The sequence below is a fragment of the Mus pahari genome, chromosome 3, assembly GCF_900095145.1.
Source record: "Mus pahari chromosome 3, PAHARI_EIJ_v1.1, whole genome shotgun sequence".
Taxonomy (NCBI): domain Eukaryota; kingdom Metazoa; phylum Chordata; class Mammalia; order Rodentia; family Muridae; genus Mus; species Mus pahari.
In genome coordinates this window covers 25,180,691-25,202,558 of record NC_034592.1, presented here as the reverse complement: position 1 = coordinate 25,202,558, position 21,868 = coordinate 25,180,691, and the positions used below count along the sequence as shown (strand labels likewise).

Sequence of the window (21,868 nt, the reverse complement as noted above, 5' to 3'; positions counted from 1 at the left end):
TACCTACAGTGACTAACTGCTGTCTGTGTTCCCTCCCACTCACTCAGTATGCAGCCACTTGTTTGCCTTGCTGCTGAGCTAAATCTCATTCAAAGGATGGGTATCAGTCCTGTTTCCTACTCCCCCCCCCACACACACCCAGGGTCCTTTCCAGCTGAGATCAGCTCCTAATCCTGAGGAATGTGGTCCTAGCTCATGCAATTTTAAAAGCCTTTCCAAGCTTGTTCACTTTCAGTTTACTTGAGGGCTCTATGACTCACAAGAGACACGGTAGACCACAGCTCATGGCAGAACCACCTACATGGTCCACAGGCCTAGCTTAATGGTCAAAAGAGGTATCACAGATGGGGGAACATCTGGATACCTTCTTTCCCTTACCCCAAGGCAGTGGCTAATTTGATTATTAAAGAAAAATACCTCACTCTACTTCTTTATAATGAAAATAACATGCCTTTTATAAGGGATAATCAAAACAATCAATTTTATAAAACAAAGTACCCTTACATAGCTAATGGTTGGTGCATGACACTTCTGGCTTTTACTGCAAATGTATATATTACATGAGTTAGTAAATGATTCATACTATACATACTGTTCTGCAATTTGACAGTGTTTGGGGAACATCTTTTTATGATGGTCCAGAATTCTGCCATTCCCAACTATACAACACTTTATCATGAGGCTGTGGTCACTTCATGAACCCTGATGATACAGAAGCAGTCTTTCAAGAGTGAATGGATGTCCACAGCAAGACAAGCACAAACAAAATTCAAGTCTGTGAGCATGCTCTGGACTGAAGTGATTTCATATCAGTTAGTATAATGTCAAGCAGGATAGCCAGTCCAACCTGGTCTAAGCAGCCGGCTATTCCAAAGGTGGTAATGGGAAGGGCCCAGGTGCCAGAGTATTTGCCCCAGGATAAAGTCGTTATATTTGGTTATTTACAAGATTACCAGGACAGCAGTGAGTAGGTGGCATTGAGAAGAGGTAAAAGCAGACAACCCACCCAGATAATGAATTGAGCTGCACCTCCCAGGGCCAAGGTCGTGTGCACTGAAAGGTGAGGGCAGGTTCAGGGTGGTGCTGATGAGATGTCAGAGTAGCTGTGAGCAGGGATGAAGAGGCAGAGTCTGGCCTGGGGCCCAGGAGCTGGCTTGATGCTGCTGCAGTACTCAAGGTGGATCACAGAGGACGGAGGCTACTGCAGAGAGGAGCTGTTGAGTGCAGTCTTGTGCCCTCTTCCTCCTGTGACAACTGATTAAAGGAGGAAGCCATCCTCACTGACACTTGTACCTCCCCACATTACCCCTGACAAGCCCCTATGTAGTGATATGACCAGCACCCCAGGAGCACTCAGGGCAAGTTCAGCTTTAGATGTATGATGGCGGGTTATTTAAGCCTTCCATTTTCTTCCTTTGCTTTTATTTAAGAGACAGAATGCAATTCTGAGCCATTAGGTACACATAGACTTGCAGTTTCAAAGTTTGAAGCGCTGGCAGGTCAAGACAAAAGCTTCTCCATGGTGTGGGATGAGCCAGGTCTTCAGAAGTCTTGGCCTAGGTGCTCACAGGGTGTCAGGAGCCTGGGACCCCTTGGCTAGCATCAGACCAGCGGGGGCTGACAGGAAGGAGCTCACTTGTGTTTGCTCAGTTCCCATCAGCGACTCCTTCTTTGTGTAAGATGGTAATGAGGCCATTAGGAGAGGCTCACCTGAAGTGCAGCTTGTGAATCCAAGGTAATTAAACACCTCCTGAATGAAAGGGAAAGGCCAGGGAAGGTTAAGTGAGGAATAATCCGCAGCACAGGTGGCCCAAGGCCTTTGAGGAGCCAGAAGAAGAGTGACAGTGGCAGGCACCATTTCAAAGGATGAAAATGTCACCCTAGTCCTCAAGAGGGACAGGGTTTTTATTATTTGGGGGGTTAGGAGTACGTAATAATTTTAAAAACACTTTAGTAAAGAGTGTTTTTTCATACTTTAATCTCAAGTTGAAAATTTATGGCAGAACCTTCCTAGAGGTCAAGGGTCCAAGGGGCCTGCATCACTCCTCAGGACCCTTTGAGGCCCTTTGTGGCCTTTGAGTCTGTGGTCCCAGAAAGGGAAGCAGAGCAGAGGACTACATGCTTGTGTGCAACACACACACACACGCACACGCACATGCACATGGCTAATACAATAGATGTCCAGTTACTTTCAGATGAAGACTACATTCTGTCTCCCCTCACCTTATAGAAGTGTAGTAGCTGACCCCTGTATGCTTGTTCCTGCCCCTTCTGACCTGGATGTAGCCCAGCAAACGACTCTCCCCTATAGCCACCTCACAGGAGAGCTCCTGTACTCGGTTGCAGGCCCTTTCAGCTGATCTTCACTACACAAGCATCTTTTGCTATTCAGGTTCTTGCCTCCAAACCTCTGCCGTCTCCATACCATGAATCTGTGTAATAGCTACTTGGATTCATCACCACAAAGCAGAAACTGGTAAATAAGGTATGGTATGCAGTAGAATATTGTTTAACCACAGAAAGGAATGAAGACTTCATATGTATTGCCATATAGAAAACTGAGCATTGTAATACATGAAAGAATCTGGTCACGTGAGCTACCTACTGGTCCTGTAGTTCCATGTACTTGACTTATGCAGGATGGGTTGGACAGGTGCATGGTTGTCTGGAACTAGGTTGGGAACATGAGGTTTCTTCTGGAAGTGGTGAAAATGTTCTAGAATTGGATGGTTTTGATTGTTACATTTACATTAATACCACCAAACTATATTCTCTAATGAGTATATTTAGAGATTTGTGAAATGTACCACAGCAATTCCTAATGCTGAGGACACCTTCCCCTCCCCCCCCCATTAAACTGACCCCCTCCTGAAATTGCCTGAGGCCCTCTGGGTTCCAGGCTCAGCCATCTGTCCCTCTATGGCCTGTTCTCACACTATCTTCTTTCATTGTTTCACCAGATCTCCTCCCTGAAGAACAGGCTGAAGAAGGTCTCTACAACCACAGGTGATGGGGTGGCCAGAGCCTTCCTCAAGGCCCAGGCTGCTTTCTTTGGCAGCTACCGGAATGCACTGAAAATTGAGCCAGTAAGTAGCCTCTTGGCATGTAACAGCATCTGTATTTGATTAGGGACCAAGAAGCTACCTCTTGATATGAGAAATCCTTGGTTCACCTTGAGGAGGTTCTGTGCGTGCATACGTGCGTGCGTGCGTGCGTGCGTGCGCGCGCGCGCGTGCGTGCGTGCGTGCGTGTGTGTGTGTGTGTGTGTGTGTGTGTGTGTGTGTGTGTGTGTGTGAAATGGAGGGTCTTGGGTAAGGAGTTTTACACGAATCCCTCCCTCTTACAGTAAAGGGAAGACATGAAGGTGCCCTAGTGCCTGTGTGTTAAATGCTATGCCAGTCCCTTCATGGTTGTCTAGCTCTCATGAAGACTCACAAGACAACTATGAGATAGTGACAACCAAGTCCACATTTCAGATGAGGACCCCAAGGCTTCAGGGAAAAGAAATGATTTACCAACAGCCCCAAAGCTCATGATTATGCCCTATGCTTCACTCCCCCTTGTCTTTTAAAGGGTCCCTTCATCCTAGGAAGTCACATTTTGGTGGCTCCCTATATATAGTCATGATTTAAATGAGCACAGCATAGTAAGTACTGAGCAATAGTGTTACCTACATACCTAGCTCTTCCACTTCCCTTAGCCTGATTGACCAACCATTTCCCTTGCCTGCCCTGTGAGGTTACAAAGAGACCAAAGGCAGCTCCACCAATTCTTACTGCTTCCACTTGAAGCTTCCCACTGATGTCCCTCTACTCGGCCTACTTTTGCCTTCTGGCTGAGCAGAATGTGTGTGTAACCAGGAAGACTCTGTGTGAGAGACCAATTGTGGTCATACTGATCCAGGTCAACATAATCTGTTTCTAGTTTCTTCTTAGGTCTTACTAATGTCTATCAGCTTCAAACAAGTTCCCATTCCCTGCTTGTCTGGAAGGGAGCTGACTCTAACTCTGACATGATCTTGGGCCCAGACAAGCCAATCAAGGTTTAAAAGTTAGTGTAACTAAAGGAAAATATTATCCTCACCCCTCTCTAAAAGGAGAGTGGGAGAGCTGGCTCATTCCTTCCCCAGGCCTGGGGGGTGGACATGGGGGTACCCAGAAGGCTGGACACATTTTCACCCTGGTATTTGCCTCGTGGTTGTCACATGTCTAGAATACAGAGTTTATTGAATCCAATGCATAGTACTGGATCTGAGCTGGACACACACACCTCCAGAAGAGGAATAGCTGGTTGCCCCTGACTGGCAGGCTCTGGGTTAAAGCACTGAAACTTAGGAATTTAAACCTGGATCAGGGCTTTTTAGCTGCATAAAACTTGAACAAGTTCCCCTGTGTGGTTAAACTTTACTTTCTTCACCTACAAAAGTAAATGCACCTTGCTTCTCCCTTCTGGTTCGTGTTAGCCTCAAACAGCCCTGAAGTATGTCTTAGGAAAGGTGAGACCTAATGAGTAAGGCTAGAAAGAACGGAACAGAGGTGCCATACCCTGTCACAAGTATGGGCTGTCGAGAATACTAAGGCTTGTGGTCTGAAGGTGGAGATGGGCTGAGACAGATTCAACTGAAGCTTGGATGCTGGGGTAGGAATGTGTGCTTTACGGCAGGGTTGAGTCTTAAGACAGTGATAGGCTACACCAGAATGTTCCATGGTGGAAAAAGAGGCTTGGCCTAGTAATAGATGAAACATAGTAGACAAATGGCATATAATGTCAAAGTGGCTCCAGAGATTGGGAACCTGAGAGAGGATGATGGTGCCTCTGGTACAAACAGGAAAGTCTGATGCCCTGGTATTCACACCATGTGGTATGGTATGGATTTGTGGTGGAAATGAATTGGCACAGACTAAACGTTCACAGTATGTCCTTGTGAAATGCCTATGTATCTCTGTAACCCCGTGTGAGGCATACTACATAGACATTAAAGCATCATCTGGAACTAATGACAGGTTTGGCTATAGATGTTTTCTTGAATCTAAGTTGTCATTTGGTCATTTGCTGTAGGTATTATGGAGAAGAGAGCACAACATCAATTAGACTATTCGTATTTTGGTGGGGAGAAGTTTTCATCTTAGAATCCATGGGCTGTGGCAGGCCTGTCACACTTTCACTTGCATTCATCTGTGCAAGGATGGCTTTTGTCTGTAAAAGGACACCAGAAGACCCACGGCTTCCCAATTAAGCATTGCACCAACTGTGGTTACTGTGTTATCTTCATGATTTTTAAATCATAAATTTAATTCTACTAGTTCTCGTTGAAAAATGGGGCAGCACAATACCTCATGCAAGATTGTTTACAATGGCTGCTGAGCACACATGAGCATGAGAAGCGGCTGCAAGGCAGGGAGAGTGAATGGCATGTTGGGTGATGATCTGGGGGGGGGCGGCAGTGCTGTGGGATGGGAATGCTTCCCAGCAACTATATATTTTTTAGTGGTTTGCTCATAAAATTGCACCAATTACTGCTCAGAAGATGGCTCAGCAGTTAAAAATGCATACTGTTCTTGCAGAGGACCTGAGTTCAGTTCCTAGCACCCACATTAGGAGACTCATAACAACCTGTAAGTCCAGCACCAGAAGAATTGATACCTTCTTCTAGCCTCAGTGAGCCACAGTATTCAAGCACATAGACATACCCACATACACTCATAATGAGAGATTTGGGGGATTTAGCTCAAGTGAAGCCTGCATGGTATACACACAAGACTTTGAGATCTATTCATTGCACTAAGGGAATAAAATAAAACCGCACTCGCTCTTGGTTAAAATGTTTAAAGAAACAGAAATAAGAACCACCCAGGTCCCATCATCTAGAGTTGAAGTGGTGTCAGCAGGCCTCCACCCTATTTTTTGTCTTTGATTTGCTTTTGGTTCATTTTGCTTGGGTCTTGGGTTTTAGTTTAGTTTAGTTTTGTTTTCTTTTGTTAGGCAGTTGAGCTATCCTTGACAAAGCAACCCAGCATCCCACTTACTAGTCTGTTTTTGCCGTTAGTATGTGTAAGCACTTTCACATCATATAAAATCTCTTATCAAATATCATTGAGAACAGCCTGGTTGTGGATCACAGTTACCTGGGAGACTTCCAGAGGGTGAATATGTAAGCCCACTGACAGGGTTTATCTAGTACCTCTGATCTGAAATAAGGGCCAAGGCCCACTTATTATCCTGATGCTGGTCTTATTGGCTGTTGTTGACATTCCCCAATTTTAAGCCACACTAAGAACAGCTTTTTCTATCTTTATATGATTTTCCTTTCTTTTTTTCATTTTTTAGTTCTTTCTATTAGAATATTTTTAACTTTTTTTAATTGACCTTTTGTGAATTTCATATCATGTACCCCAATTTCATTCATCCCTCCATTCCTCCATATCTGCCCTTTGCCCTTGCAACCTCCCTGTCTAAAGAAAAAACACAAAAAAACAAAACGACATCTTGCAGTAGAAGCTGCCATGTATCTCACAGTATATACCCTTTTACCAACACTTCTTTGCTTGCAAATGATCTTTGCAATGAGCCATTGGTCTGGTTTGAGGTCTCTGGCTTCTGCCACAATATCAATACTGGATCCTCACTGAGATGCCTCTCAGATATCCTGTTAATGCCCTGTGTCATGGACATCCTTCAGCTTTGGTTCTGTAAGACTGACCCCTTCACTAGCTCCAGCACTTCATAGATGAAGTAGATGTTGGGGTAGATCTGGGCCTGGGTGGTAGCTGAATTGGTCAGCCTGCCAGTGCTCCTGCACCCACACCACTAGGGCCTGCTCTCCTGCTCCCATGCTTTCCAGGTACAGCTCACCTGCACCATCTACCAGGGCCAGCTCTACTGTGCTGCCCAGGTGAGGTATGGGACTCACTCTTCCGAGTACTGTAGCCCATGAGAGGTAAGACCAGCTCTCTCACAGTGCCCAGTTGAGGGGTGGGGCCAGCTCTATTCAACACTCAGAATCAACATGGCCCCAGGCAGCAGCCCAGACAGACCTCTGCTGTTGCAGGACCATGGACCTAGACATGGCCCTCAGCAGCAGAACAGGTCAGGATTTCACCATGGCCTCAGGTGGCAGTGTAAGCTACTCTCATCAGACTGTTCTTCACCACCCTCACCTCTCCAGGTTCTCCTCTCCTTATAGCACACAAAACTTTTCTTCCTCTCCCATCACTCAACTACCTACTTGCTGGCTTCTACAGCACCTTGCCCATTGAGGATAAGACATGGCCTGTGGTGTCTTGAATGATTTTTCTTAAGCACTTTCTCTAGTCTGGATTTATCTAGGTCAGAGGATCCAAGAACATTTCAGGCTTTGGTGCTGAGGGGAGGAAGAACTGGGTGGCCACGTGCAGAGCAGATCCAGAGAGGCTGAGAGCAGAGAGCGCCTGCAGAGGGGAGGGCCCTGAGCAGCCTGGGAGTCACTGCCAACCCCTCCGCCACACTTGCCATACTACTTGCGCTGTGTTGCTGTCCAAATGGCTATGGTATCTTCCCACCCAGACCAGTGCTGTGTTGGGGTAGGAAACTGGTGACCTCAGAGTAACCACTTGCATTGCTCTGAAAGCATGAGCTGCTGCTGTCCTGCTCTGCTCTGCTCTGCTCTGCTCTGCTCTGCTTTGCTCTGCTCCCAGGCAGCCTGTGACTTAGGACTCCTTCAGACCTCTGAGCCTCAGTTTCTTTCCGTGTGGAGCCTGACCCTTGCAGAATTGTAGTGAAACTTGGATAAGCCTTGTCTGGGGCCTGCCTGCCAGCCCTTGGACAGCAGCTTGTCTCCTGTTCTTGCAAGGATTCCTTTCCAGCCAGAAGTATTTGGGATGCAGCTCTTGCAGGGCCAGTTGATCTTTGCCTGCCTATGTAGAAGCCTGGCCTGAAAGGCTCCTGCCCATGACTTAGAGCTCACTTGAGAGCCTTTGTAGGTTTTTTATTTGTTTATTTTTGTTTTGCTTATGTTTTTCCCTTACTGGAAACATTCAGAGTGCCTTTGAGCTTTGTTTTACCCATGCCCAAAGGAAAGGGAAGGGCCATCTTACTGAGGCTTCTCTATACTGAGCCTAGCCTGGGCTAGGTGGGTCTTTCAGAACCAGATGTTTCAAAGGGACTTCCCGTAGTCAGAAAGTGAAAGTGAGAGACTAGTTGTCCACCTCTCCTCAGTGGCTCCCACAAATCAGGCATAGTTCACCTTTGGGTGGCTTCCCAGCCACTCTCTTTCCTGTTTACCTGACCTTTGTCTTGTCCATCTACAGATGGGGCAGAGGCTCTACTTGGCAATGACTTCCTAGAATGTAGGAGAGCCAGGAGGAGACTCCAAGACAAGGTTCCTCCCACTGCACTCTCCTGCCTGTCTTCTAGTTCTCACAAGTTTCATCCTAATAATTCTGTTTTCTGTGCCAAGCACAGGCAGGTACAGAGTGTAGGTGTTAGCCAGTGTATTTTGGACCAATGGACAGAAAATGGGTGTAAGAAATGAGAGGATAGGGGAGTGCGGGAGGCAGAGGTTGACCCCAGGCCTGTGTTCCATGTGCATGCATTGCTCCTTATCCTGTCTGGAGGCCCTGGAGATAGCTTTTTCCTGGAAGAGAGGAGGTGTCTGCAAATCACAGGGGTATGTGACCCACTTTTCAGTTACCTGGAAAAAATCAGTGGCAAAGCCCAGGGCATTTAACAGTGTTGCCCAAGCCAACTTGTTCTTCCCACTTAAATGACAGAACCACAAGCAGCCAGGAAGCCCCATTCGGAGAACCTCTTTATCCATGTCAAGCACAGCACAGGCTCCAGCTCATTTATTTAGGCCTTTCTTGCTCTCTGACACGCCTCCTGGTAGTTGCCAGGCAACTCTAGGAGAAGCAGTGTGTGTTGGGGATTAACTAGTTAGGGCTGGGGTCCTTTTTGGCAAGAAGGGGATAAAAGACAAATGATTTTAATTGCTAGGCCAAGGGTCCATTAACTGCTTGGTAGAAGAGTACAACTTTCACAGGGTTTGGATAGCAGTGTGATTCTTGAGTTTGCCTTGAATGGTCCCCTTTTCTCTCGTAGGGAGAAGGCATGCTTTTTAAAAAGAATATTCTACCTTGCTCCTTTGTTTAAAATGATATCATCGGGAAATCGGAGCAAGACTGATCCACCCCCTTTGAAATGCACTGGCCTGTTTTGATGAACTCTTGAAGATAGTTTAAGCTTTCATTTGATCCTTCTATGCAGTCTCTTAACTCCTCCTCTACACGGAGTCGCCTTGAGGCGGTGCATCTGAGGATACATCTCCTGTATCTGGCCATGTGGGTCCTGGAAATGTCTACTCAAAGAGCACATTTGCTGGGTACGTTGGCACCTGGTGAAGTGGCCTGTTCTGTGTGGTGGCTGTGGAAACACAGCTTGGTGGAACATTACAGGTACTCTTATTTAGTTAGCCAGTGTGGCCCTCTCAGGGCCAACCCACTGGCCAGCCTTCCCTGTGGTGACAGGAGCCCAGACCCTGCCCTTAGTGCTGGGGTGAATGCTATAAACAAGCTGTGTGAACACTCAGCACCCATCTCAGTCAGTCCACTCTAGGTGCACATGAAGAGCACTCATGTCGTTCACCTTATCCCTTGGTTTTGTGCATGTTTTTGCTGAGTCGTATTTATCCACCTAAAACCCTCCAAAGGCACAGAAGTTAAGATAAAGGCATAATGATAGCTTGGTTTTCAAGCATGAATGCACCAGGCTGTGTTGTAGCAGGTTAGAACTAAACCACAGGTTTCAGAATTCTACTTAAGTAACATTGCCCATCTCCTGAGCTTGCAGAGAGAAACCCGTGTTTATGTTTACTTCTGGAGAGATGAAAAATAGGAAATATTATTCTTAAATGAAAAAATTAAGGCATCACCACAACTCCACCAAATGTGTTTGTGTGTCTGTGTATATGCACTTTATGAATGCATTGCATTTGCTTGTTTCCCATGATACAAAGGGTATCTAGAGCTCAACAGATTAAAGATTAAAGTCTGTTTGTCCCACATTGAATGTGGTATCTTATACATTTTACACTGTATGTCACTGAGTAAGCCACAGCCATTATTGCCCTGGCCATACTCCCTTGCTGGGCTGTTAAGTTGTTCTTACCTTTCAATATTTTAGGTAATAACCTACCAGCATCTCAGTTAATAAAGCTTTGGGATGCTCTTACTCCTAAGCCTTCTGGGTAAAAGAAATTCAGGTGTGTGCAGGAGCCTGACTCTAGGGGCCTATTTGTTCCAGTGTGCAGAAAGGCCATTTTCAGCTGACTCACATGAGAGAAGCTGAGTGGGGCACACCAAAGCCCACATGATGGACTGTGGTGCAGATTTCTAGAGCTCTGATAGGGCAGTGACTAACTGCCCATGTTTCCATCTTGAACCCAGAAGGTCTTGAGCAGCCTTAACACAGTACACTCAGCACAGATGAGGAACAGGGAAACAAGACTGGAATGGGTACCTGTGACCAAGCACAGGCCCTGTGACTCTCTATACATCGTTTGGATGGGGAAACCTGGAACGGACCTGAAGTCTGTCTTTATAGACTATTTCCAATGTGAAAAGTACAAACTTTGCTGTTGAGACCATTGCCAGTTGCACAGCTGAGAGGTGGCTGCGCTCACAGGGCTGTACAACCCTCACCCCTGGAAGTTCTTATAATCTCCCATCCCTGTCAGTTGATCCTAAAAGTTCATTACCAGAAACTTCCTGTCTGTCTCTGCAGTACTTGGTAACCTCTAATCTACCATCTATGTTCCCACTGATTTTTTTTTTCTAGAAGTAGAATAGCACTGTGTTTGTCCTCCTTTGTCTGGCTTAATTCTTGTGATATAAACTCAAAGTTCATCAAACTTGCAATAGATATCAAAATGCCATCCCTTTTCAAGACTGAGTAATAGTCTGTACATGAACAAACCCCATTGTGTTTTCCCTTCATCTGTTGATTATTCACAAATGTTTCCTACAAACCTGGGCTTCATAAAGGTAAGTAGTGTCATCTCTTGGCTCCTGTGACTAATTCTATGGCATGTGCGAAAGCATGATGCCTGGGGTGGAGGCGCTGTCTTGTGATAATGCAGTGTTTAATATTTTGTGTGCTTTGAGGGGCTAAGATGGACTTTATACAGATGCTTTATAAAGATGCTACTCTGCTGAGCCACACCCTATCACCATGGAACCACCAAATTGTTTTCTTCACAGAACCCATGCTTTTGTTACACGCTTAGCAGTAACTTTATGAAGCCCAGATTTAGGAAAAGCTTGTGAAAAGCTATCTCATTTTCCCACCTGTGGGCAAGCAGTCTGGGAATTACAGCCTGAACCACCAGCCTAAGCTAAGGAAGTGCCCTGAGAACAGAAGTTCAGAGTGGACTGCAGTGGGCTCCCCTCTCTCTTTCTCTCTCATCCCTCTCCCCTGCCTCTGTCTGAAAAACTGGTCATCTGAATTCAAGATCATGTCCTGAGAATGGAGTGGGGAATGATGCTACCCTCCCAGCACTGGGCTCTTGGAGTCACCACGGCAGCTCTGTGACTCTAGGGAGCTGAGGAGGTCACAGCCTGAGGGCAAGCGTGGCTGTGGGTACCTGGCTTTGACTCTCTCATGTATTAGTGGATGCACTTGCACACTCTTGAGTCTCACAGTTCTTATCTGTAAGTGGAAATAGCACCTATTTTGTATGACTATTGAGAAAAATGTTATGCATATAAAACGCCCACACAGTGCCATGCTGATAAAGATACTGGCTAAAAGTTGGCCTTTCCTGGATGACAGGGAGGTAAAGTGGGAAGAAGAGAGAAAGGGGCAGCTGCACTCTAGAACAATGGCATGTGTGTGCAACAGGGCACCCATAGCCATTCAGAGCACAGAGCCTACAGCCATTCTGTCTTCACTTTTGAGCTAGCAGAGGAAGTACATCTTTTATCTCAAATGCTGTGTGCTAAAATTGAATGAAATCTCACATTAGTTTCCTTTAATAAACATTTGCTATTTGTTCATCTGTCGTTGCTCCCAGCACTTACAGGTAGGCGTGGTTCAAGATAAGGACATTCTTTTTTTTTTTTTTTTTTTTTAATGAGGACAGTCAGTTTTAAAAATATATTAAAGAAAATATAATTGAAGCTTTTAAAGAGAGAGAAAGATTTTGCCATTGAGGAAAGTGACTGTGGTTCGCCAAATCAGCCACAGCACTGGTACAGCTCTGGAGGCTTTGTGCCTCAGACTCACACGATGAACTAAGAGCTGTTGTTCTAGAAGTAGATTGCCCAGTTGAGAAAAGTAAGCCCCTGAGTGTGAGAAGATGTGAAAAAGTAAAATGTAGCAGCGTGTTACAGGTTGTCTCGGCATAACATCAAACCCTGACTCGGTTTCATTTGATAATCCTGCCTCCTTTCTCATATTGTTCCTTTAGAATGAGTTTGACAGGCCTGGTGTCCCTCACATAGCATCAGTCCATGTTCAGCCAGTGACTGTTAGTGAGCATATGAGTGGCTAAAACCTGCTTTCTATGCTTGGAGTGGTGGTCATATTTTAGTGTAGCCACTTAGTTTTTTGGTTTTTGTTTTTTGTTTTTTAAATGTAGCCAGGCGGTGGTGGCACATGCTTTAATCCCAGCACTCAGAAGGCAGAGGCAGGCTGATATCTAAATGTGAGGCCAGCCTGGACTACATATTGAGTTCCAGGACAGCCAAGGCTACACAGAAAAACCCTGTCTCAAAACAAACAAACAAACAAACAAACAAACAAAAAAGTATCCCCTACAACATCATCTGAGGATACACACACAAGCTAACACACACAGCAAGCATATCGACATAAAACAAAGGCCTGGCCAGGCAGCTGTATGGAAGCTGACCAGAGTCATTTAGGATCTGGAAAGGATCATGTGTAAAGTCATCATGCAGTCTGTATTCTCTTCTAGGTTATGTGTGCAGGAAGAGAGCTTGACCCCAGGATTAGCTGTGACAGCAGTAAATGTATCTTTGTTGGAAGTAGAAGCAAGCATAGGTAGTTACAATTACCATGTTTAAATCAAAGTTTAATTATATGACCTTTTGCCTTTTCAATGAGACCCTGAAAAGGAAATCTTTCTGATTAATTTTCAATAACACCTAACAGTCTGGAGCCACCTATGACTCTGCCTACATAGCCAGGCTGTGAGCTTCTCAAGTGCAGGACAGCACACCATTCTTTCCTACACCTGCATACAGTAGAGGACTGTAACATCCATGGAGCCATGGTGTTTGTGGTAATTATGATAAATAGAAGATAAAATGGTAGATTTCCTCCCCAACCCCACCCCACCCCTACAGCTTTGGGCTTCCAAGCACATTGGCTTTCTAGGGGGCAGGTTGTTAGATACATTCTGCAGTAGATAATGACACTACAGTCTGTCACCACCTCCCAGGAGGAACTAGAAACCTGGACAAGAGGGCATGAAGTGTCATGTTTGCCCAAGCGTCCCTGACCCAAAGCTTTCTCAATACCTAGGACATTCTCATCAGTTATCCTTTGAATGAATGAATGATCCTAGCTCTTATAATCTCACTTTTTGTTTGGGACCTGCGAAACAGTTTTGTTACATAGATCATTAAGACTTAGTCTTGAGGAAAATAAAAGACTAGAGCATTTATTCTGTTGGGGCTTTTTACTCACTACAGTCCCTTTGTTGTTTTTCAGTCCCCATGCAGAGAGTCAGATAGCCCCATTTTACTGACAAGAAACCGAGGCTGGGAAAGGTGTCGTCACATTTGTTTTCAGAATGGCAGAGCTGGGATCCAACCCCTCCATCTGCCTAACTGTGGGGGCAATGCACTTTGCCCTGCACATGCTCCACAGTGGGGGGTGACCATATGGTGTGTGTTACATACAGTTTGGGGGCCTTTCAGAAGAAAACCGAGTTGGTTTTCCTCTTAGGAGTTAGTTCCTCTAATCCGTGCAAATGTTTCTTGACAAATACAGGTTAAAATAACACCATTTATAAACTATTCTGCAAAGGGGAAATGTCAAAATTTTATATATCTTTTTAAAAACATTCCCTTAATAAATAATTTTAATTGCCTAATATTTTGTTGTTTAAATATTTGATATTTATAGTGATAATTGGATGAATAAGTAAAACACGAGTTTGAATACAGCCTTCCTCCTCTGTTCCTGGGCTGACACCTAGTGGTGGGAAACTTTCTCATGGCAGCATTAGCCTGCGTTTTTTCATGGCTGTGTTCAGCTAATTTTAGGATTTTAAAAAATCAACTATTCTCATCATAATAAAAGTAAGTACATTCATAAAAAGTTGACTTAGTAAAGATACCTGTAACAATAGTTTTTATTTTAATTTGTAAATTAAAATTTTAAGTCAATTATCAGACCTTGATAGTAGAAAGTACTACAGCATTTGAAATGTATGACCCTCTGCTGACCCTGGTCTGCTACCCTGTCCTACACACTAGCTGGTGTTCTGTGACAACTCAGACTCCGTCACTATTCTTTAAGACGCTGCAGGGGAGGAGGCAGGGAATGAGCAGAGAGCTGCAGTCAGAGGAGTGAGTATTGTGGAAGGTGGCAGGGATCGTCATGGCTGTTGGAAACAGGGGCACAAGGAAAGCTCCCCAGGGAAGGTGGCACCTGGATGGGAATCCCTGGAAGCAGGACGGAATCAGCGCATGCAGAAAGTAGAGGCCTGGAAGGAGCATGGCACAGACAGGAAGGAATGTGACTGTGGATGAAGATGTCTGGCTAGCTCCCAGCCTATGAGAAGGCCAGGAAAGAATGTACCCATGATCTAGCACTTCAAGTGTTCCTTGAAGAGGTGGAGGTTGGTAGGTTTCTAATTCCACAGGCTTTGGAATGTCCGTGACACCTACTACAACTGTATTATATATTTACAATGCACCTCATGGAAGCCCTGCAGCTCAGAAAAGAACAATGAAAAGTTAATTCTGCCTAGCCCAGTGCTTTTCAGAAGCCCTTCCCTCCCCAGACCTCTGTTAATATCCTGCCTGGCTCTTACTCCTCATGACAGTTTGGGGAAAAATGGTGTGGCTGATGTGAAGTGTGGAATTAGGATACCAGCTGTGTTCTTCCTACTCCAGTCCTGTCTGTGAAGCTCAGAAAAAGACAAACTCATTCTTTTTCCAAAGCTTTTGTTGTCTGATGAGTTTGGGCCAACAGGTGATATTGAGACCCAATTACCAGCCATTGTAGCTTGGGGCCATAGGCTGCTGTTTGTTCCATAGGTCCAGTAACTTAGTCAGCATGTCAGGTTCTATCCTAGACAACAGAAAGGGGTAATAATACAAAGAAATGGCAGAACACATTACAGAGGAGCTGAGACTAGAGACCAGAGGGAACCTAGAGACCAGCAGTGGCTATGGTGCTGTTCCCAAGGGGGGAGGACCAGTTGACTGGATTGAAGCATGCAATTGGGATGGGACCCCCAGAAGCAAGATTAGGATATAGCACCTGCTGAAGCAAGGAGAAGCCTGGCATAGTGATCTGGGTGCCAGACGGGGCTGAATCACACAAGGACAAGCTGTTGCTGGGCAGCATACCTACACTGGTAGTAAGAGTGGAGTAGTGGCGTGCAAGCTTCCCCTTCCTGTGCGTCCCCCTCCATGTCTCACTGATGCTTCATTTGAGCAAAACCAGGTGAGCAGCAGACCCTGTTAAATGGCAGGTTGGCCATGTCTATGCAAAGTAGAGCAGGAGTGTAGGGGCAAGCCTCAACCAGACACAGACAGTTGGCTATTCATGGACCCTCTTCCTTAGCAGTTAGTACATGGTGAGTAACATAATGGGGCCCTTGGGTTTTCAGTAGACCTGATGCAAATCCAGTCTCTACCTCTTCTACCTGTGTGGCTCCAACAGGTTATCATACCTTCCTGAACCCTGTTTTCTTAATTATAAATTAAGGAAGCGAAAAATACCTTCATGTGTCCGCAGTGATCTATGTCTGGCTTGTTCCTACCTCATTATGAAACAAGAGGGAGATATCTCAAATTTCTTGGGGCTGATCCAGTGCTAAACAGAATGTCAGAAACCTGTACATGTTGATTGACTACTTCCAAACTTCAGTGAATTTGCTGGCATCTATTGCCTAGCAATGATCAGCGAGTAAATGTTCAATTTGTTATTGTATGTGGCCTCCTCCTAGAGGGTGGCAGGTGGGGAAATCTTGTAAAACATACTCTGGGTAATCCCGGTGTTAGAGAAGTTCTCTGAATATATTATTGAAGTCATTTGGAACAAGTTAAAGAAAAAAAAATGGGATTCTGGGAGAGCCAGCATTAAAAAGCTGTGAAGCCATGAGCACCCTCCCCCCCTCAACCCACAGGATTTTCATTTGTTAAGTGGGGCTAAGAATGCCACTGTCATGAAATTGCTTTGGGATTCAAATGCAACAGCAGATGTAAAGTCTCAGCCCATGTTCTTCCCTGCCTGCCACAAGAAGCCTTTTATCCAGCGATGCCCAAATCACCAGCAGTCACATTCCATGGAGGCGTGGCAGGAGTTTGGAAAGCCTTTAGCTGGAGATTATTTTATGTTTGGTTTGCTGGTCCCTGCTAGTGATGTGACCTGGCAGGTCTCCACTCAGCCCTGTTCTATCAGTCACAGCCCACTGGTATTACACATATGCCAGTTGCTTAGCCTCCCTTCGCCCGTTCTCCTACTGCACAGCATTTTTGCTCTCATCTTATAGCATTAACAATGGCATGGAGGGTTTGAGGTTGTCCTGAACAAGTTCCCATCATCTATTCCGGAAGGGAACTTTTATACTGAGGTGACTGGTGTTACCCTTTATGGACAAGTATCAAACAAAAGTAGCATGAGAGAAAGGCACTTGATGCTTATGGGTTTCTACTGTTTTTCATTTGTTTATATTTTCTTGGGTAAATAGGCAGTGTTATTCCTGATATGCTAGATATAAAACTTGAAGCATGGAGTGTTGCAATCACTTAAACAAGTGGGAGCAACTGTTTTCAAAGGCTTTCCTCTACACACCCTCTTCTTGATGCTTGGATATACAAAAGTGAGCAAAATAAAGTCCTTGAGCTAGGTATGTACATCTATAGTTGAAGGTACCCCAGAGGCTGAGATGGGCGGATCCCTTGATCTCAGGAATTCAAGGCCAGCCTGGATAATATAAAAAAGATCCTACACATACCCAAAATAAATTATATCCAGCCTTCAAAACTTATGTATTCCAGGAAGGCATAGGCAGGAGCAATGAAAGTGAGTATGGTGTGCTTTAAATGGCAAAATGTGCAGAAAAAGCAAATGGAGTAAGGGACTGGCAAAAATACCCAGGCGATGAGGTAGCGGCTGGGTGAGAAACTGGGGCCTAGTGAGTCTGTGTCTACGATGTTGCGGATGCTGCTTGTGGTCTTGGTGATGGTTTCCAGAACCTGGCATCTGTTCCCTCCTGTGGAGTGAGCCTTCAGTCGGTCACTTGGAATGTGAATGTTTGCCTCTGTAACGTTTGTGTCACTGTTGCACCCATGGCCAAACCTTGCAATGCCAGGCATTAGTGTAGTACACAGAGTTCACAGCTGGGTAGGATGTTGATGACATTTCTCCCAACATCCTACATAAGCTACCTTCTGGCATCATGAAAGCCATCAGGGAAGAAGCTTCCTGTAGAGTACCAGCTTGATTTCTCCATGTCTTCTGACCAGAGTAAAACATAAAAATTTCAAAACCACAAGTTGCCCTAATTTGCTTCCTATTGCTGTACTAAATGCCATGACCAAAAGCATCTTAGTGAGAAAGGGTTTATTTATCCCAGTCATAGCTGCTGATTGAGAGAAGTCAGGGCAGAGACTCAACAACAGGAGCCATGGAAGATTACTGCTTACTTACTGCTTGCTCGCCATGCTTGCCCAGCCTACTTTCTTATATACCAAAGACCACCTGTTCAGGGCGGCCCCGCCCACAATGGGCTGGGACCTCCTAGTAATCAAGTAATCAACCAGTAATAAAGAAAATGCCAGTCTGATGGAAGCAGTTCCTCAGTTAAGAGTTTCTTTTCAGATATGTCTAGGTTTGTGTCAAGTTGACAAAACCAGTCAGCACAGAAGTTAAATGCTGGTAAGAACTTTTCTGTGTGCTCTATACGTAGAAGTCATTTTTCTGGCTAGAAACTGTGGCTTATACTTCTTTGAGTATTGTCTAAGTGTCTCTAAATCTGGCAAATGTGTTAAAATCCGAAGGGAATCAATCTTTTTCTTTCTTCAGGCACACGTTCTTCCTCACTAGGTGCCCATGGGTTTATTTGTTTCTCTCTCCATTCTCTCTACCCCCCCCCTTTCTCATGCCTAGCAGATTGACTAGACTGTCTGGAGTGGTCATTCAGGTTCTATAGTCTCATGTATGCTATATAGTCCCTCAAGATATTTGAAATAAGTTTTAATTATGGGGAAAACATACATTATTGTATATCTTTTCCTTATTTCAAGAAATGTTTCTAGGCTAGAAAGATAGCTCAGTGGTTAAGAACACTGGATGCTCTTCTAGACGATCTGGGTTCAGTTCTTGGCACCAGCCTGGTAGCTCACAACTGTCTATAACTGTAGTCCCATGGAATCTGATGCTCTTTTCTGGTATGCAGAGTACATGCTGACAATATATATAATTTTTTCTAATTGGATATTTTATTTATTTACATTTCAAATGTTATCCCCTTTTCTGGTTTCCCCTCTGCAAATTCCCTATTCCATTCCCCCTGACCCTGCTTCTATGAGGGTGCTCCCCCACCCACCCACTCCTGCCTTACTGCCCTAGCATTCTTCTACACTGGGGCATCAAGCTGTCACAGGACCAAGGGCCTCCCCTCCCATCAATGACAGATAAGGCCTCTTCAGCTCCTTCAGTCCTTCTCCTAACTCCCCTATCCCTCTGCTTAGTCCAATGGTTGTCTGCGAGCATCTGTATCTGTATTGGTCAGGATCTGGCAGAGCCTCTTAGGAGACAGCTGGAGAGATGGCTTGGTGGTTAAGAGCACTGACTGCTCTTCCAGAGGTCCTGAGTTGAATTCCCAGCAACCACATGGTAGCTCACACCCATCTGTAATATGATCTGATTCCCTTTTTAGGTTCATAGCGTGGCCAAGTACTCTAAGGCACTGAATTTAGGCTCCTATCATTTTGATCGCATGGGTTCAAATCCCACCACTGCCACATCCCTAGGCTTTTAGAGCTGGAGAGATGGCTCAACTGTTAAAAGCTAGGCTCACAACCAAAAATATAAAGTTTTTTTTTTAAGATTTTTTTTTTACCCCCACAAAGTCTAACTAGCCATGTTTTTAGTTTTCTTTGCCTATCTTCAATCTGTCTTAGTTTCTTTAAAATCCTTAGTTTTCCATCTTAGTATTTCATAGTACTACTTAAATTACTAATAATTTCCTTAAGACATTCTTTGATGAGTAGATTTTTCTCTAATTTCAAAATGTTTTTTCTTCTTAGATTTCTAAGTTTTAATGGTTAAGATATATGCAGTTCTTTTTATTTCTTGATGTCTTTAGATAGTTTTAACATGATATAAGCTTTTTATTATTTTATTTTTGTTATGTATAGATGGATATTTTGCCAATATGTATATGTACCACATGCATGCAGTGCCCATAGAGGACAGAAGATCTCTAGAAACTTAAGTTGTAGACAATTGTGAATTGCCATGTGGGTGCTGGGAACTGAACCAGATCCGCTAGAAGAACATCCAGTGTTCTTAATCACTGAGCCATTTCTCCAGCCTCATATTTTTATTATTTTAAAATTATGTGTGTTTGTGTGGGGCTATGTGCATATAAGCTTAGAAACCAGAAGCATCTGATCCCCAGAGCTGAATTACAGATGATCATGAGCCTCCTGACGTGCATGCTAGGAACAGAACTCAGGTACTGTGGAAAGTCAGTACATGCTCTAACCCCCTGAGCCATCTTTCCAGCACCAGGATATAGTTTTAATATATTTCATGGTCATATCTTTTAGACAAATTTCATGGTCCATAGGGATATTATTCTGGCCTCTTTTTCCCCCACAATAGTTTTGTGTAAGGTTTGGCCTTGGTGCATTCTATTATTCGTCTTATGAAATGAAGTTCAAGAAAGGCATTTTGAATCTCAGAGCGGCAGTCCTGATGGTGCTGGAAAGATCAGAAGCAGCCCTCTGCTGTTTTCTAGGCTCCCCCTGTTCTGATCTAGAACTTCTTCTCCCTTCTCTCTGGCCTGTGTGCTGCTTGGCAAACTCCCCCAGGAGGGCTCTCACTCCTGGAAAGGAGCCCTGAGGCTTTCCCCTGAGAAGCCAGAGGTCTCCTGGGGCTGCTAGGCTAAGACCATGCCAGCCCCTTAATCTTCTTGCCACTGCAGTTTTTTTTAATTAGGAGATTTGAATAGACATTCCACAGGAGAAGCAGCATGGATGATGCATAAGCTGAGAAAGATATGCCCAGCTTTTCAGTGATAAGGAAAACTAGACCAAGGCAGTGATACATTTTGTGTACATTAGATCAGCAAAGATTATGAAGTCAGTACTTACATTGATGAATATAGAGAGATAAGAGCTCTTGCTAGTAGAAAAGTAAAGTAAACCACAATTTTGGAAAATAGTTGAAATTCTTGCTCATTTGGGCCAAGAGACATGAAAATGTTCTTATTCTTGAGAATTTGAGAATAATCCGAATATCCACTATATGGTAGTATCTGTGTGTTATAGTAGATGGCCGGGATAATTAGAGTGTTCCAGATCTACCATACCTGGCTCCTACACATGTGCTATGATAGTGACTTTAAGCCTCAGCAGTTAGCAGATTACAAATGATCTTAGGCAATATACATCCATGATAAAACATGTACTAATGAACCTTAAGGAGTAAGGAACTAAACTATTAAAGAGTGGATAGGGTGGGTTTGGAGCCATAGCTCAGCAGTTACAACACTGCTGCTCTTGTGGAAGACCTGAGTTTGGCTCCCAACACCCATGTCAGGCAGCTTACAACCACCCAGCTCCAACCAGGAGAGCTAGTACCTTCTGGACTCCACAGGCATGCAAGCCCCCACACAGAGCACACATACAAAATGTATATGCAGATACATAAATAAAACAGAATCTTAGAAACAATGAGTTGGTGGGATGTGGGAGAAGTGGCAGGGGATGGTAGCAAAGCATCAAGACACTGTCAGGAGATGGGAAGGCTGTTTCTTTAGGTACAACTCTCATAGGTATCCATCTTGCTATGCTACATAACTTAGTTACATATAGTCTATCATCGATAAATAAATAAATATCATAAATATAAACTGCATGATAAATTAGGTCAAACTGGCTGACATTACAAAATAGATGGTGCATTAACTTTCATATTGTATCTTTTATAATATTATGCTTAAAACCTAGATCAGTTTCCACTACTCTCCAATTTCAGCTGCTTCAGACTTTACAAGGACCCCAAAATGTTGATCTTAGTATGTTGAATTTAGGATTGCCTAAGTGGCTATGGACATGATAGAGTGACTCAACTTGACTATAAGTTAACATTCTTCCCTGTTTTGAGTCATTATTCTCAGACCTTGACCCTTATTACTTAATGGGTCTTTCAAAGAAAGAATTGCAGGCCAGCAATTGCAGCTTGCCCCTGCAGCTTTGAACCGTTTTAGATGTTGTGATGGTTCCTCTGTAGTAAAGTATCGAGTGCTCTACTCCAGTAGCTCCATAATCGGCTGGAGTGTTCCTCACTCCCTGAGACACCCCACAAGACAAGCACACATGCAACTTATCACAAGTCTGCATGTCCCTCTCTAGGGGATCCACCTTGCTGAAGTCGCATACAGCACAGCTGACAGCAGGTC

The 21,868-nt window shown here is 44.4% G+C and overlaps 1 protein-coding gene across 6 annotated transcripts in view; it reads left to right on the top strand.

Moving 5' to 3' along the window:
• Dennd1a (DENN domain containing 1A) overlaps window positions 1-21,868 on the top strand; it is a 473,824-nt gene that overhangs the window by 329,873 nt on the left and 122,083 nt on the right. For all 6 annotated transcript variants that reach the window (XM_021192483.1, XM_021192480.2, XM_029536942.1 and 3 more), the window contains one exon: window positions 2,961-3,086. In XM_021192483.1, the coding sequence (XP_021048142.1) occupies window positions 2,961-3,086 (126 nt within the window). The remainder of the gene's footprint in view (window positions 1-2,960; window positions 3,087-21,868) is intronic.